Source organism: Phoenix dactylifera, chromosome 18, assembly GCF_051530095.1.
Source record: "Phoenix dactylifera cultivar Ajwa chromosome 18, Ajwa_hap1_PhDact_Kaust_v1.1, whole genome shotgun sequence".
NCBI classification, from domain to species: Eukaryota; Viridiplantae; Streptophyta; class Magnoliopsida; order Arecales; family Arecaceae; genus Phoenix; species Phoenix dactylifera.
The window spans coordinates 19319585-19337041 of NC_143207.1; the positions used below are offsets into that span (position 1 = coordinate 19319585).

The 17457-nt window shown below is 40.1% G+C and overlaps 1 protein-coding gene and 1 pseudogene across 5 annotated transcripts; both read right to left on the minus strand.

Annotated features, from left to right (window-relative positions):
• Positions 1–643: 643 nt before the first annotated feature.
• On the minus strand, positions 644–12817 carry LOC103713868 (AT-hook motif nuclear-localized protein 25 pseudogene; annotated as a pseudogene). 4 transcript variants are annotated; one of them, XR_016398954.1, is made up of 2 exons: positions 12799–12817; positions 644–3781 (listed from the first exon to the last, which is right to left on the minus strand). The product of XR_016398954.1 is annotated as an AT-hook motif nuclear-localized protein 25 pseudogene, transcript variant X4 (transcript). The 4 variants fall into 4 exon arrangements; XR_016398953.1 differs by lacking the exon at positions 12799–12817 and adding an exon at positions 4336–4356; XR_016398952.1 differs by lacking the exon at positions 12799–12817 and adding an exon at positions 4019–4325.
• Positions 12818–12918: 101 nt separating this feature from the next.
• LOC120112336 (subtilisin-like protease) lies at positions 12919–16812 on the minus strand. The gene is given in 3 exon segments (XM_088714644.2): positions 12919–13261; positions 13368–13442; positions 16405–16812. Coding segments are annotated over 3 exon segments (297 nt in total). The 5' UTR covers positions 16573–16812; the 3' UTR covers positions 12919–13207.
• Positions 16813–17457: the final 645 nt, after the last annotated feature.

The following is a 17457-nucleotide window of genomic DNA, read 5'->3' on the forward strand; positions in this document are numbered from 1 at the left end:
AGTGATCAGATATCTATGTCGATCCTCTATAAAGTTCCATGACTCAGGCAACTGCAATCGTAAGTCTTACTTGCTAAAGAGAAAATAGCAACAAAATATAGAAACAAAAAGAAAATTTATCTGACATTATATTGGTGGAGTGTCATGCTATCTAGTCATTTAAGTTGTTGTACTAAGAATTTCTCCACGTTGGTGTGTGTTTTCATACTCCTTGATATTCCTATCAAAGGATTCCCCAAAAAGAAAATTCTCATCAAAGGCCACAGTCATATGAAATGATTACAGAAACAGTCAGCTTATGTTGGATCTAAGACAAGCAATGCTTCTTTTAATTTTTCGTTTCTTTTCCTCAACAATATATATTTATGAAGAGGCCTAAGTCTTTCTAGTCTCTATATAAAACTACAAAAAGCCACAAAATAAATTTCACTCACATAATCCACATATCCAGATTTTGAATGTGAAGATCATCTGACAACATATTACACTGTTTTAATATGGCAAGGCATTCAGAGAATTGATTTGCTGTCCCAAGATTTTTGCCACAATGTTATAGTGTTTCCCTTCGGGAAATATTCTTATGAAACAGTGTCATAGTGTTGGAAGTAGCCATGGAGGACATACAGTGCTTTTTTCTTCTAAAAAAAAAAAACTGTTTATCAAGATACCAACTCTTTTACTGCCTTTAAAAAAAAAGGAAACAAAGATACCACACTCGAGAAGATTTTTTGTTTAAAAAATTAACTTAGAAGATTCAGAAGATGGAAAACTCAGTGGTTGGGTGGAAAAGCTGAAAGGTGCTGGAAGAATAATAACTACATAAAAGTAAAGATACATATTCCAACAAAGACGGTATAAACTCAAGGTGCATGCATGAATAGTGGAATGCACGCATGGGGATTTATTTGCTAACTTAAATTTTATTTAAATTTCAGTTCGGCATATGCGGTATATGCACTACATCTCCCAGAATGAAAAACCCTTGTCGCATATGAAATATGCTTATTAGCACTGGGTTTCAAAACAGAACAAAATATAGATGAAGACAGGTCGAGAAAACCACAAACATAAAACAATTGGACATATTTACGATTATGATCGCTTTCTTAAAAGTTCCGATGGAACACTCGATAACAAAAGCATAAGCCACATCAGTTCTGGCTATAACTAATCATCATATTTTCACAGAAAGCAATACGTCATGGAGTACTAAAACACAAATACATCCCCAGCTAGGTACATGATTTGGTTTAAAAGCTAAACTAAAGTGCGTTCGTGTGTGTGTGTGTGTGTGTGAGAGAGAGAGAGAGAGAGCAGCAGTATAGGTTTTTGTGTGTGTGTGTGTGTGTGTGTGATGAGAAAGGCTAAAGGTACCAAAGTTACAACCATGATGGCTTAGAAAGCGTGGGTTTCGACTATACTGCCACTTGGGGACTGAGGTAGAAATCCATTCTCTCTAGAATTGTACTTGGAAAAGATTGAAGCAGATGCTGAGAATCTTACACCCTGCTGTTAATATCTTATGGTCAGTTCCCCTCCCATGCCTCAGTAAATGACAAGTTTACTGCACCCTACTTTTCATTTACCCCTCTGGCCTCCGCTGGAACCTCTGGTCACTAAATGGGAACTTTGACAGAACTGGTCCGAACACTGCAGTTGCCACCTTTTTTCCCCAACCACCCATCCAAAAACTAGGGTTCGGCCAGGGGCTAAACCAGCGGCCTTTTTAGGTACCCCACTGCCAAAACTAGTACTTGTCTCCGAGCTCAAATTGGAGCAAAACCGGAACACAAGCAAAAGACCACCCACCAACTCACATGCGACGAAAGTTGAAATCTCTCTCTCTCACTCTCTCTCTTCAAAAGACTGAAAATGATAAAATCTCGTGAAGAGCCTTCTGCTAATAAACACCGTAATTTCAGTCAGTGGCCGGTCGAGAAACGAGCATGGATTGTATACATAGATAACGTGTTTGATAGGAAAAATCATGCATTTGAGAGACAGAAGACAGAGAACGAGGATAAGTACATTTTTCTACATCAGATCTGCATACTCCATTACATCACAAAGCTGAGATAGGGACAAAGGAGATAAGAAAGGAGAAGAGAGAAAGAATGCGAAATGATGCTTGTGTACATGAATTCTGAATCTACTGACCTTTGGTAGCCTGTGAGTCTGTGACATATGCGGTTCCTCCAAGCTGACCGCTCCATTTCCTTCTTCCATTCTTCTACCACCTACAATTCTCTTCTCCCCTTCAAAGCAAGATCCAAGCTCAGCCACTCAGGATCCCACTTTTTATTAGCAAACCCCATATCAAAATGCTCCCTTTGTTACTCTTCCACTCCCAAAACCACCAATGCAACCACAAAGGCGGCCTAATGGCACCGCCTTAGAAACCTTCAGTAAGTACAAGCTCGAATTACCGACGGAAGTATGAATCCACCAACCAGATTGCATCATTCCATCCACCCATATGCATCACCTTCTTCTCCTTCTCGATGAGAGTTTAAGACAACCAGAGAGAAGAGCTTCCTCCTTTCAATGAGAGAAACGTATGCTGGTAGTAGTAGCAGTAGAAGTAGTAATTCTAATAGTAGTACTAGTAGAAATTGAGCCTGGAATTATCAAAAGGGTGGTCTAACTCCACCACCACCCCATCCATAAGCATCACCAGGAAACGGATAACTCCCCATGTTTGCACCCAAATTATAGAAAGAAACGCCGCTGCCGCCGCCGCCGCCGCCGCCACCCTCACCACCGCCGCCCCCCGTAACACCGGAAGACTGAGATGCCGCTGGCTGCTGTCCCTGCACCGCCGGTGGGGGCGCTGCCTCCTCCTCCCCCTCGATCGGCAGCCGCTCATACACCGCGTTGGCGAAGGACGCCGCCATCAGCACCACCGGCCCGGCTGCCACCAGCGGCCCCACCACGCTCCCCCCGACCACTTGCCCTTGCCCGCCAGCGAGGAAGACGGTCAGTCCGCTGGCCCCCGGCGGCGCCGGTGGCGGGAGGACGGTGCCGGTGAGGGAGAGGATCTCGAAGCGGCCGCGGAGGGTAGCCACCACGCTCCCGGGCGGCGACGCCCCGGGCTGGCGGAGGACGACGTTGGCGACGGCGCCGCCGCCGCTGAGGACGCACACCCCGCGCCCCCGGCGGCGGGCGTACTCGGAGACGCACTCGACGACGTCGGCGCCGCCGGAGACCTCGAGGACGTGGGAGCGGAGGGCGTTGGGGTTGTCGCGGGTCACGATGATAGGGGGCTTCGGCTTGTTCTTCGACCCCGGCGGCCGACCGCGGGGGCGGCGGACGGGGCCGACCGTTCCTCCGCCGCCCACCTCGGCGGCCGCGGAGGTGGAGGGCTGCTCGCCGCCGCCTCCGCCGCCCTCGTCGGGTGAGGACTTCATGTTCTTCTCCGGGGAGGGTCTGGACTGCTCCGGCGGGACGTGAGTTGAGGGCGGCGGCGGCGGCGGCGGCTGGCGGAGGAGGTGGTGGAGGTACCGAGACGAACCTCCGCCGCCGCCGGAGTCCATTCCGGCCATCGCGGACACATCTACTCTCTCCCACCACTTGCTTGCCAGCTTCTCCTCTCTTGTTCTCCTCCTCTTCTACTAATCTTTCGAGCTCGAAAGGTGCTTCCAATCTCGCTCGTCTCTTTAAAATCTCACCTTTAGCGGCTTCCGATACAAAAGGCGAGACTTTTCGTCTTCCCCTGTCTCTATACCGTATCAAAGAGAGCTTGAGTTCTTCTGCGACCCTTTCTTCTCCACCAATTCAAGCACTGCATCCAAACCAGACGATTTAGAAGCCAAAAAACTACTTTTTTGCTAAAGCTAGCTCGAGAGTTCTCTGCCACCTTTTGCCATTCCTATTCTGATATGTAGCGACAACAAAACAAATCCAATCAAAACTCCAATACCACTAGAGAAAGCCTCTTTCTCCCCATATATATCCTCCCCGAAAGAAGAAGAAGAAGAACAGAAATCTAAGGTAAGTTTAGCGTCGGAGAAACAAACACCAATAAAAGCTTGCTCCTTTGCTCATATATTTGAAGAACACCATCAACTCATGAACAAATCTTGGCCGGGAATCAGCGCCCAGTGCAACCAAGAAATCCCCAGCCTTTCCTTTGCTTCTCTTGGATAGAGAGAGAGAGAGAGAGAGAGAGATTGGTTTTGAAGGGAGTCCGAATGGAAGGGACCGGGGGAAGGGGGCTGGAGAGAAGGTGGAAAGTGTGAAATGGATGTTAAGATATAATATTAGAATGGCATATTGCTATTTGGGGGGTGGGGAGAGAGAGAGAGAGAGAGAGAGAGAGAGACCACAGAACTGTACCAGTGTGCTCAGAGTATGCAAGCATGCCGGAAGATTATATAAATAATGTGGTCTTTGTGAGCACTCTATTGTCCACAGCTACCTATAATAAGGACTTAGAGGTGCCATTTTAATAGGTGCTTCGGATATTATATGAGTTGCTGGTGCTGTCTGCCTCTCAAATATAGGGGCTGGAAGAATCAATTCTAGGGGACCAAAGAGGTGTATGTTTGTTTTACTGCGGCTTTGGCCCTGGATTAGGACTGGGGTAGGTCACTCGACCACTCATGTGGGCACTTTTGTCTTTTAACGGGGGTAGCCTAGTGTAGCCTCGTCTGGTTTGATGTGCCATCCTCCACCATATTTACCTCCAAAGAAATATACAAGAGAGACTACATATTATTTCTGATAAATGTGAGTTCCCATTGAGAAATTATTTTCTCTGTATTGTATTTGTTTTCTCCTATTATAAATGGCACTGCAATCTTGAAAAGTGAAGCTAACTGTAAATTTGCTGCAACATTTTGATTCAAACTCTGCATATAAATTTAGTAGGAAAATAATTGTAGTGTGCCTTAACTATATAATATATGTATATATATATATATATATATATATATATATAAGTTGTGGTTTCAAAATATTATCCATCAAACTACTACTTTTTTGAATCATTAAAATTAATTATATGTGTCCAATATAGGTCTCCGAGTGATATGGATGAATTAATCATTTCATGGTGCAATGCTGCAAGCCAGTTTTCAATAGGAGGCGACAATTAAGTTGAATAATGCCATCTGGAGATGCTTGTTCACATGACATCCAAAACTTATATTTTATGTTGATCTTAGCAGGTTCACTTAATATAATAACATCTTGACTACTCTACTGTATTCTAAGGTTGGGGAGGTCTGAATCAATCCATATGATCTTTGAATTATGATAACCATAAGATGTTAAAAGTCAGAAAAAGGTTATTGTACGCACGTCAACATGCAATAAAGGCAGCGAGCTGGAATTATAGTGTCTGTGATGCACTTAGAGCAGAAAACGGATTAAATATAGATCAAGCATCAATATATATCTATTTATATTTAATAATAGATATAGATATTAATTAGATATAAAAATTCATATTTATGTTTATTTTAAATAGATATAAGTATATATTAGATGTCGCGAATATGAATATAGAGACTAGTGAGATGCTTAAATGTTGTGACCATAAAATTGAATATATCGCTAAATAAAAGATAAACAAGATTACTAATATATTAATATAGCTATTTATTTTTTAAAAATTTTTTTGAATACTACAAAGATTATATAAGATTATTAATATAGCTGTTTGTCCACATCCGTATCATTTTTTATTTGACATATATAAATATTAATATGAATACTAGTTGGATGCTTAAATATGTATTGTTATGGGATAGATTTGGATAGAAAAATAGATTATGTTATCCCATTTATTTTCACCCAAGGATGCATGCTTCATGTCTCCAATAAAATTAATTACAATTACGGCATCACTTGGTGCATCTAACAATATAGTCCAAATAGTAAGAATTGCAAAAAGACACTTGTAGTCTCTTGAACAATTGTGTGGGTCTGGTGTCTGGTCAGTCAAAAACCTGGAAACAGTAAAACTGGTAGAGTTAGAACCCCACCATCAGCACGGGCTGTGGTGGGATCCATCACTTGCATGGCTGTGATTGAGACCTGTCCATCAAATTTTTCCTTGTTTGGGTGTGCCGGGCGGCCCCTCTTGCCAAATTATGGCTCGCACCGAGACTCTATACACCGCAAACAAAGTCAAAATGACCCCACTTTTTTGTGCTGGGACCCACAAGGACAGGTGCACGGATCACACCATCAGGGTAGAGCTACGGACAGAATGACCAAAATGCCCTTGGATTAGGCCCGACCAAACCGTGGTCTGGTCACCGGGGGTTGTTGGGTTAGGGGCTGGTTAGGTGGCGAGCCCATCACGTGCGGTCAACGGGTCAAGGATGGATGGCGGTATTCCCGGCCGTAGAACTGTCAGACACGTGGAGGGCGGTCGGGGGCGTCATCGGGACTTGGTCAACCTTCTCTCTCCCTATCTCTCTCACGGTCTTGGGCCTCTTGGCCTCGCTGGCCTGGTCGAGAGGAGGCCCGGACTCCCCGGGCTGCGCTCTCAAAGGGATCCCTTGGATCCTCTCAAACATGGGACACCATGCGGTTTGCAACGTGAGTTGTCACAGGTCGAAACGTGTCCATCATACTTTGGCTTGTTCCTTGGCTCGGATGGCAAGCAGGAGCATGGAGGATCCAATGATGCATAAAGAATTATCATGAAACATAATAGATAATACAGTGGAGACGGAATTGTGAGAGCCGATGTTCCTTTTAGAAGAGCAGAATCAAAATATAGTGTGGAACAAGTAGGTGTAACTGTCGAGTTCTATGGTGGCGAACTCAATGGAGTTAGTTATGATGATCCTGCTACTATAAAAAAATACGTTAGACGTGCCCAATTAGATGAAATTTTTGAATTAGATCGGGCTACTTTGAAATCCGATGGTGTTTTTCGTAGCATGCCTAACTCTGTTCACCAAATCAAGAACTTTCGAATCTCATAGGATTTTGAATTAAGAATTTATTTAGTTGAATGCTGTAATAATAACTTTTTTTAAGGAAATAATGATTTTTCATTATCTAAGTTTCCAAGCATAATTCGATGCTTCTGAACAGTTATAGTGGCCATTATTTTAAATTTTAGATATATTTAAACAAACTGCAGAAAAAAAAAATGAAGCCTCTTATTCACTAAGAAATACCATAGTATCTCATTGGGTCGAGCAAGGCTTTTAATTATTTAATGAGCTTGTTAGCTTTAAAGATATTCAATTCTTAAACTTTTATGTAAGTTAACTTGGCTTATGTTAATTACAATGGCTGCTTCGTAGAGCCTAAATCAAGTGTGCCGAAAAGACCGAGGTTAATGAATAATTATGCTTAAAACGAAGCCATGCCTGATATCTCTAAATTTCTAATTGATTCTTTTATACTTTAAAGATTCATAGTTTTCATTATTTGACCGGATATTTTAATAGCGACAAAGAAACCAACAAGGTGCGACATAAAATGGAAGGGCGACAATGTCAAAAAGAATCAATTGTGAGAACTATATACAAGTTTCTAACTTGTAATTTTAATAAAATGTTGCAAACAACTTGATTGCCCTTTCACTAAGCCGCAATACTTCTTCTTTTGGACCCAAGCTACAATTCTTTAAATTAGTTATACTTATTTTATAAGGCTTTCCAATCATCATATGCTCTGGTTTGGAGGTTATGTTAAAAATAGGAAGGCACTTGTGCTAAACAATTTTTTATTTTCTGTTAACTCTTAAACTTGCACTTTTAAGTCTTATTAAGATATTTTATCAGAATAGAATTCAATTCCTATGTCGGAAGCACATTGAGATATAAAATTATGATATCCTTTTTATCAATTCAATTCTTAAGCTGGTTGAGAACCACATTGATCGTAAAAAAATGTTTACTTTTTAATATATTTTTAGCTCTTCTATAGATCATAGGCAAGTGCTTTGTTTTATCATATAGAAGTTGCTTTTGGAGAAATTAATGAAACAAAGAACACTTCAAAACTAACGACATACAGAATACCGCTCTTTTTTTAATATTTGATGAGCTGATAACTAAATAAATAATAAAGGACTTAACCTTGGCATTGGTTCCAGCACTAAAGTAACTAAGTAGGCTTGATAAGCTAATGGATGCTAAAGCCTCGCCTAACAACTTTTCTTTAAAAAAAAAAAAAGTAATGGGGATTAGTTCCATGCAAACTATCGAGAGATGCTTTCCTTTCTTTATGCCCCGTAGGGAGTTCTATTTTCCTTTATTATTATTATTTTTTTTTTGTTTACCAGGACTGCTTTCACAGAGCACAAGATTTCACATGACTATGAGAAAAATAAATGAAGCTTTTACCATCTTCGTTCTAGCAAGATCCTATTAATCATGAAACCCAAGTTATAAGCTAAAAAAGATTCATTCATGAATTATAGAAAGTTGAAACAAAATTCTTATATCAAGTTTTTTTTTATTCATCTGATTTTTTTTTTTTAATATCCCCTGTCAGAAGCTAGCTAGTATGTAATGCATGTACTTCAGTAGATGCGCTTTCTGCCAAAAACCATCTTTTTGATCATTTTTTTGATCAAAATCTTATGGCCATCTTCATCAACAAGGTGACAAGTCAATGGGTTACATAATTAGGCTCTGGTGCTCTGTTTCTTTACACTCTGTTTAGCACTATACCCAAAGTAGGGTGCTCTGCATGTCAAAGAGTGAGGATGTTCCATAAAAACAATGGAGGCTTAGTCTATTCCCAATTCCCAAGGAGGAGGCTACTCAGCCTTAACATTGTACCACTGCACACCCTGATATGCAAATATGCAGCACTATATGAGATCAAGCAGCTGGCTTTAACCACTGCATTTGGAGGGTGAGCAACATACACAGGTAGGAATGGTGTATCAGACTTGCCCTTTTCACCCTAAGATGAGCATGAGACTAACATGTATTAATTTTTTGTTAGGGTGCCTTGAAATTGCCACCTCCTCTTGGGATCAATTAAGACGACAATGTACCAATTTTAAGCTTATTCAAATCTTCAAATCTAATATATCAAATCCTCAGTCAATATCCTATTGTTTTAATTTAAAATCCATAAATTCGAAGTTATTCTTCTATAGTCAAATGGATGGCATCTATTTTGATAGTAACCCTAAATTCTTCTATAGGGTTGCTCCTAACCCTATATTGTCATTGGATTCCTTGGAAAAATTATTTAACAATGGTAAAAAGAGATGCGCATATAATTAACATAATTAAATATTGGAGCATGGGGAACCACCAAAACAAAAATAAGTATTTGCAAGGTTGACACAAGTACATCATTTCTATATACTAATTTATCGACCAAAGCAAGGAAGCAAGTTGGACATTTGTTAATAAGTAGAGCAGCGCACTTTGTTGTCATCGGTGATGGAAGTCCATGTGCTTCCGATTGTCTGCCTTTGTCGTATTTCTCAATCCAATCCATTGCATCGATTCAGACAAGATCCCCTATTTCAATAACTTTAATCAAGCTGACCTTAACACTATATCTAATATTTTTAAAGTGAGCTAGATCTATACTTTAATCTATGAGATTAGACATGATTGCACTCTCTTCCATTGCTAGTCTTAATCTATGATCGAATATGGCTCCATCTTGGGATGCTTGCTTTTAAAAGTTTAAAGTAGTGAAATAAAATAAAATACATAATTTAATTAGGTGAGGCTTGTAGTTTAATGAGCCAAGATGGAAAGGCTGTTAGGGTTTTCTCAATTCAAAAACAGGCCGCAGCTTGGAGAGCAAATCTGAGGACACGTGTTGGCATGCCAACTTAGCCGCCGCATTGGACTCCGTCCAACATATGCTGTGGACGATCCTGCTCCGATGGGAAGGCTCAAAAGCGTGGAGGCTAGCCGCTCTTTGGTTAGTGGGTGGCGTGGTTGACACGTGGAGTGAAGTAATAGGTTAGAGTCATCAAGTGCCACGTGGATAACACTTGTAGGGGCCGGAGGTCTGCAGGTGCTGTGGGCTCCGTGGTCACGTGACCCATGCCGGTCTGCGTGGAGAAAGGCCATGGACATTAGGGTGGGGGGGAGTCAGTAACGGGACCCAAAACCCTATGAAGAGAGAGGGAATAGCAGGGTATCTCGGGTGTGGGTGTGCTGGAAAACCCTCAATCTGGACCCAATTTGTTTGTGATGAGGTTGGAAAAAATAAATTTAAAACCAGCCAATTTATCTTGCATTGGGAGTTTTTTTTATCAATAATATATCTTTAAGTAAATTATATATTTTTAAAATGAGAATAGTACAAGGTTAGGAGGATGGTATTTTGGATTTGAATGTAGGTTGGGGGGGGGGAGAGAGAGAGAGAGAGGGAGAAAATTAAAGGGGGGAAGAGAATAAAATATACCGTAAAGATCCGTGCAGGCGTATGTTTAGTCTCATATCGATTATTCGATGGATAGATCTTGAGTACTTATACAGAATTAAGAAATCCAAATAATACTTTTTAACTAGCCATTTTGGGTGAGGTCCTGAGTTATTACACAAACTAAGTCCATCTTATTCTCGTTTTTATTTTTTTATTTTTTTCTGTTTATTTTTAATCATGAATTATGCAAGCTCTCTAATCATCTAAACCAAGTTCTGATTTGCTAGTGCACTATAATTGATGTTTTAAAAGCTTATTAAGTAAGGGCAATCTATAAGTGCAGGGTCAATCCGAACCCACCACAGCTGTAATTAAGCCTGCGGTATAGGGTGAACATGCAAGCGATCTAATTATAATAACTCAGCTGCACTCAAATCCATTCATTTTGGATGAGTTGGAGAAGGTTGGTTGGTCCTGGTAAAAAATTTCTATCAAGCAGGTGGAACAAATGCCTGAAGAGTTGAAACTTCCTACAGCAGTGCATGTAATTAAATGGGAAAAAAAAGGAGGTTTTGAAAATGGACTGTGGTATCTCTTTTAGGTTACTTGATCATCTATGAGGAGAAATTTGTTGAAATATCAATTATGGAGACTATTAATTACAATGCAAACAAAAAAAAGTAACAATCAATAGTTTAAGGCAGATTGGATGGATAACTGCAAAAAAGGTGGGCCTTTTGATGATACAAACATTACAGCCATTTATTTTAGTTTATTGATATGGGCACAAGCAATCAAGCACAAACCCTTCCCCCCCCCCCCAAACTATCTTTGCTGCCTATCTGTTCATGAACAATTGTCAGTAATTGATTAGGGAGGGTGGACAGGCAAGGCAAATAATGCATTCGCCTGTCCAGGGAATAGTATTGTATCTAAATTATCATCTTCTTCCCCTAGCCAATTTCCACTCAACTTACTGGTATAAAGGCGATTTCCATATCTTGAGAATTATAGGATCGCATGCATTAGATACCTCTCAGCTGTTGCAGATGAATAAACTCTTCATCTATTGATGGCAAGATGTCTTCTTAGACATCCCAAGATCTAAAACCTTCCATTTTCCATCTCCGATCTACCTTGTTCACTTACAATTTTATCATGTTTAATGAAAATCTATCTCAATTTTCCTTTATTTGGCCGCTAGACCTTGTCTTGTTCACCCCCGAACCATATCCTAATTTTGTCGTATCATCTATCAACCTCAACCTAAATCCTTCATCATACGGAAAAAAGTTCTCCAAGGATATTTAGGAAAAATACTCTTGAGAGCTACACCTAGCCTGATAAGAACTCGAAGGCAAATTTTTGATGTGTCCATTGTTCCCTTCTATCAAGCCTGATCAAATTCTAGCCTCGAACCCTCCATCACCATCCATCTGGCATTAGATGTTCATATTAAGTGTGAACATGCTATTTTCTTAATCATCACTCAATTCTTAGAACCACGACCCTAGATATTTTGACACTTGACACGCTCTCCTTCTTAAATTATCCTATAACTAAATTAAATAATGCTTTATCATTATCTAAGTTCCCAAAAATATTTTGATGCCTCCAAAATTGTTATAATGGCCCTTATTGTAAATTTTAGATATATTTAAAAAATAAAGTAGGAATATGAAGTTTTTATCCACTAAGGAATATCATCGTATATAATTGGATTAAGGAAAGAGTTTAATTGTTTACACTAGCGTAGCATATAAGACATTCTTTAGGATCATGACATGAATCTAGGTGGAAGGAAGAAAAAAAAGTTGCAGCAGTCGACTCTGATCTCCTTTTGGTGTTATCCGATCGTCCGTGAGGAGATGGTTGTTGAGCTATCAGTTATCGAAACCCTATTAATTTTAGAAGAAGAAGCAAAAGAACTGAGGGACTGATGATTCAAGGCAGTTTGGACAACTACAAAATGGTGGCTCTTCTGGTAATACAGAAATTAGAGACAAGTTTTGTCTTATCACTTAGGGCATGTTCCTTCTCGATTATGATAAAGACACAAACCCAAGTAGCATAATCTAATGTCCACCATTATGCAGCAGATGAACCAAAAACAGTTGAGAGGTACTTACATCATTACCACTAGTCCAAAACAGGCATATCAACCAGTGAACAATCTGGGCTATCAGTTATAATGGCATACCAAAAGCAGTTGAGACAGTTGTTGAGCTATCAGTTATCGAAACCCTATAAATTTTACAACAAGAAGCAAACGAACTAAGGGATTGATGATTTAAGGCAGTTTGGACAACTACAAAATGGTGGCTCTTCTGGTAATACAGAAATTAGAGACAAGTTTTGTCTTTCACTTAGGGCCTGTTCCTTCTTGATTAATTATGATAAGGACACCAACCCAAGTAGCATAATCTAATGACCACCATTATGTAGAAGATGAACCAAAAACAGTTGAGAGGTACTTACATCATTACCACTAGTCCAAAACAGGCATATCAAACAGTGAACAATCTGGGCATTGAGATGCCTCCATCGCACCCTAGCTCGCATACAAAATAGCAGAAAATTAGTATAGTACTCCAAATGTGCTGAGAAGATACAAGCACCATGTCTTGAATTTATCTATAAGATATATGGGCTACATTTTTATGTTTGAGTAGAATATCTGTGCTGCATTGAGGCCTCCCATTTTCACAACATAAGATAGTCAAAATACTTGAGTCTAAGCAACAAATCTTGTTGATGTCACTAGTTAGAGGTAAACAAAGCGATTAAGCATACGTGGAGTATGCATCTGGGACCAAATACATACATAAATAGCAGCAATGTCAAGAAAAGCAGAAACTCCACCAACATATCAGCAATTTTAGACGTATCAGATATCTGAATTCTGGGCCGCCTTTCTCTTCCCATATATCAAGCCAGTTTCCTGTTGCACTATACCACTTCCATAAAATTAGCCTCCCAGAAAAATTACTATTATAATCCTACTTTACAATAACTTGTTCTCATTTTGAAGGATCAAAAAATATTGCCTGAAGATCAGGAATAGGCTTTCTTTTTTCAACATAACGATAATGATCTGAGGCTGCAGGCAAAGCTGCCCTCTCCTAAAGTACAAAAAGTTTCAAATACATGAATACTTAAAAATATAGACATCTTGACCTAGCAGCAATGCAAAGTGAACCATAACCTATTGAACCATCAGACCCTTAAGATAAATTTGACCTCAAGTTAAGAGCATAAATTGTAAGAATCAGACTAAGTAATTTCAAAAGCAAAACATTTGAAGTATCCAAGATCAAGAAACAATATTTTCCAATATCAACAGCTGAACAATTAAAAGGCCATGAAAGTTCCTAATTTTTTTTTTCTTTAGAGAAAAATCTTAAACAAGTAGGAGAAAAGATTACCTGGGGCCCTTTGTTGGATTAACCTAAAAACAAATCAGTAAACACTGTGTAATGCACATGAACAATAGGAAAAGTGGCTTTAAAATATGGGAGGATTTTAAATTAAACATAGGACATTCATCTGAAAATAAACCTAGCACATGATTAGAAATTTAAAAATATTTGAATATTACATGTTGCAGTTGTTTTCATATTTCTTTAGAATAGCTTGGAAGGAATCTTTTTTTTCCTTCCAGCGAGTTGGGGGGGGAAGGGGTGGGTTATCTTTTGAGTTTACTCCCTCTTGTAGACTGCTCAATGGATTACCAGGTCAAAGTTTAGTGAGTCCATAGTCATTTTTGGACTTTATAGGCACAGCCATGAAGTCTGTAAATATGCAAAGCAAGTTTAGGTTTGAAACATAGATATCAGCATAGCTAAATAGAAATCTGGTTCCAATTTAAAGACTTGAAGTCCATTTTTTTTGGCTTGATGTGAAGGTTCTGTTTTCTGAAACTACAATGTCAAATTGGTTAACTTAAATTCAAGGCCCTATGTTAAAGATGCAGAAGGTCAAATTTCTTCACTGGGAGTAAGTGTACTTCTCAGTAATAGGAAGATAAGATTGGTTGAAGTGGGGTTTATATCCATGATGAGGATCTTGAAGGGCACCCAGCTGACTTGAAACTTGAAAGTAAAGTTCCCAGATCTAAGACTTGATTTGTTGAATCAAGCAAAAACTAAAGGAATGTCAAGCTTAGGGAAGTGGTAGTCCAATTTTACAAAAGGAACCAGTCCCAAGATGTGAAGGGTATGTTAGCATGATCACTTCACAAATAATCTTGATCCCCACATTTTTTTGTATATAGATCATTTGTGACATTCTCTTGGAGTTTACATGAACTAACAAAGAAATTAGTGAATGCTCCCTCCAGCATATGCTAAACTTACAAGAAAGAGTTTTTTTTATTGTTTAAAGAGGGTGGTGGTTAGAATTTTTTTAAAAGATATTACAACATTATTCCTTGCATCAGTTAGCTAAGGCTAGCATGAGCCATTAGTACGAATATCCAATTCAACTCTATTCTAGATGCTCAAGAACTAAGAACAAGGTGATACAATTCGAATAAAAGTATCCTATTACTACATCATACTTTAAAAATCTATCATATATAATTATGGGGAGAAAAGGGTGTGGCCTTAAATTATCACTACATGGCCCAAACTGAACTTTGGCACCACCAGACAGAAAAAGAAGATCAACATTTTCAGTCTACTGACAAAACCCAACTGCTCCACTTTGGCCTAACTGCATCAAATAAAACAGCCAAAATTGCATACTTCTGAATGAAGTACAATTTGAGATTCTCGCACCAAAAAAAAGCACATTCTTCATGTCTAGAAATAACGGGGTGCATTTATATTTTATGACCACCAATAAAGATGGACAGCAATTTAAAGTTGAAAGATTCATTAGAAATGAAGAAGTTTATATAAGAGTTAAGCAAATAAACAAAAGAGTCGCATTACTGGAGAAAGGAAATATCAGAACCAAAGTGGCATATAACTTCATTTCAGCACCTTCTCAACATTCACTCCATTAGCCCTGGAAGAAGTTGTAGTTAAATTATCCAAGAGTCCAAATTCTATCCAAATGTCACCATGCACAATCACCAACGAGTGGGAGTCCTCCATCATCAATTAAACTATTATAGCCTAGAGTTCCGCAAATGCCACATAGAACCTGACGCCATAACACAAAATACATTGCAATTTCAGGGAAACTTTTTATATATGGAGTACTTTTCAAACTTCAAATCCCTGTCTAGCCTCCTAGCTTTTCCGGCCAACTGCAATAATTTCATGGCAACAACGTTGGTAATGGTTGGTTTTGGAAAACCATAATATGTCCTGCTCGCTATCTTTTTACCAGTTCTTATGAAATTTATAGCATACCCTTGTTACTTGCATAAGGCTATAGAAGTGCGACGCCTTCTTACTTTGCAAGCATATCCAAAGTTCTCATAAATAAGCTTAGGTCCACCTGGAGGCTGGTTTATTGAAATATTTCTATCTAAATTACACCAGATGTTGTACATGTAACATCCATACATGCACTTAACTTAAGCATAAGTATTTCCACATCTTCACCAAATAGCAAAATTCCCAGACTTCTAATAAAGTCCCACGGCAGCAATCCCCACTCTGTTTCTCTTAAGTTTTTATTACAGCAATTAGTAAGACTGTCCAACAAGTCCTCTTAGCAATGCTAGCAACTTATTTAGGGCTGTAACTTTGTTATTTCATATTTATCTAAAAAAGCTAGTTTTACAACTGTATGTACTACTTAGATGGTTGCATAGTATCGTGATTCCATTGTGAGGAAGGAAACTGTCATATTTCTAATTAGAAGTTGTTAGATTTTTCAGTGGAAAAAAATTAAAAGAATTACAGACAACCTGTCAATGCAAATTAAGTGGTTTTCATGAATGCGACAATGAATCTGATCACAGTTCCCCTGCGTCGTGTTCATTTCAATATCAAAGATTCGATTACTCATGATAAATGATTAAAAGAATTGCCTTTCTCTCTATATTTACCCTTCAAATTACTAATTCCCATCGTCGCACTGGCAAGCAATAATCAATAAGATAGAAGGGCAGGCCATGAGGAAGATTACCTACAGCTCCTTCTTGGGCTCGCTTGCGGGTTTGATCCAGAGGAAGTAGGCGAGTGTCCCCGCTACCGCCCACGAGGCCAGGTTGCTTCCCCCTCGCAGCCCCCCCATGGCGTTCCCTACGAAGGACCGCACGTTCCCCAGATTTCTCCTCCACCCGCTGCTGGCCATGAGATCTCCCACCAAAATTACCACCGAAAAACTAGATCTTTTGAGAGGGTTTCGGAGCGATGTGGATTCTATCTCTGGGATTTGAACTCCTGGGAGCGATCTCAAGCTAGGGTTTTGGGTTCCTCTGAAATCCCAACGGGGGCTTCCTCTGGGCCACAGGGAGGGGGAAAAACGACCCGGTCGGGCTTCAGGTCGGGCTTTCGGCCCTACGACAGAAGGTATCGGTCGAGGGTCCAGACCCGGCTTTTAGCCGCAAGGGTTTTACCAAAAATAGCCCCAAGCTCGAGCCCAACCCGGAGACCCAAAGAATCTTGACCCGCCCGGCCCAGTTATGGCACTTGCTGGTAGGGCTGTCAACGAGCCGAGCCGAGCCCGAGCCTGGGAGAGCTCGGCTCGGCTCGTTTCACAGAAGCTCAGGCTCGGGCTCGATAATGAGCTCTATTTTGGGCTCGAGCTCGGGCTTGCTTGGCAAAGCAAAGGCTCGGGCTTGAGCTCGTAAAGCTCGTTTCAATTACGAGCTCTAGAACGAGCCCAAGCTCGGGCTCGTAATCGGGCTCGAGCTCAGGCTCGAGCTCGATAACAAGCTATTTTTCTCTATGTGATTAGATTTTTATGAATTATGGTGCTGAAATAAGATTTTTCAGTGGAAGACTAGAGCTCGTTTGGGCTCATGAGCTGCTCGGGCTCGAGCTCGGGCTCGGACTCAAGTGTAAACGAGCCTCATATTGGGCTCGGGCTCGGGCTCGTTTGACTACCGAGCCGAGCCCGAGTCGAGACCGAGCAGCTCGGCTCATTAACAGCCCTACTTGCTGGAAGTAACTGGAGGGGATGCTGGTCCAACTAACGCCCCTTGCTGCATGTTGATTTATGTTATTGGAGACTGCT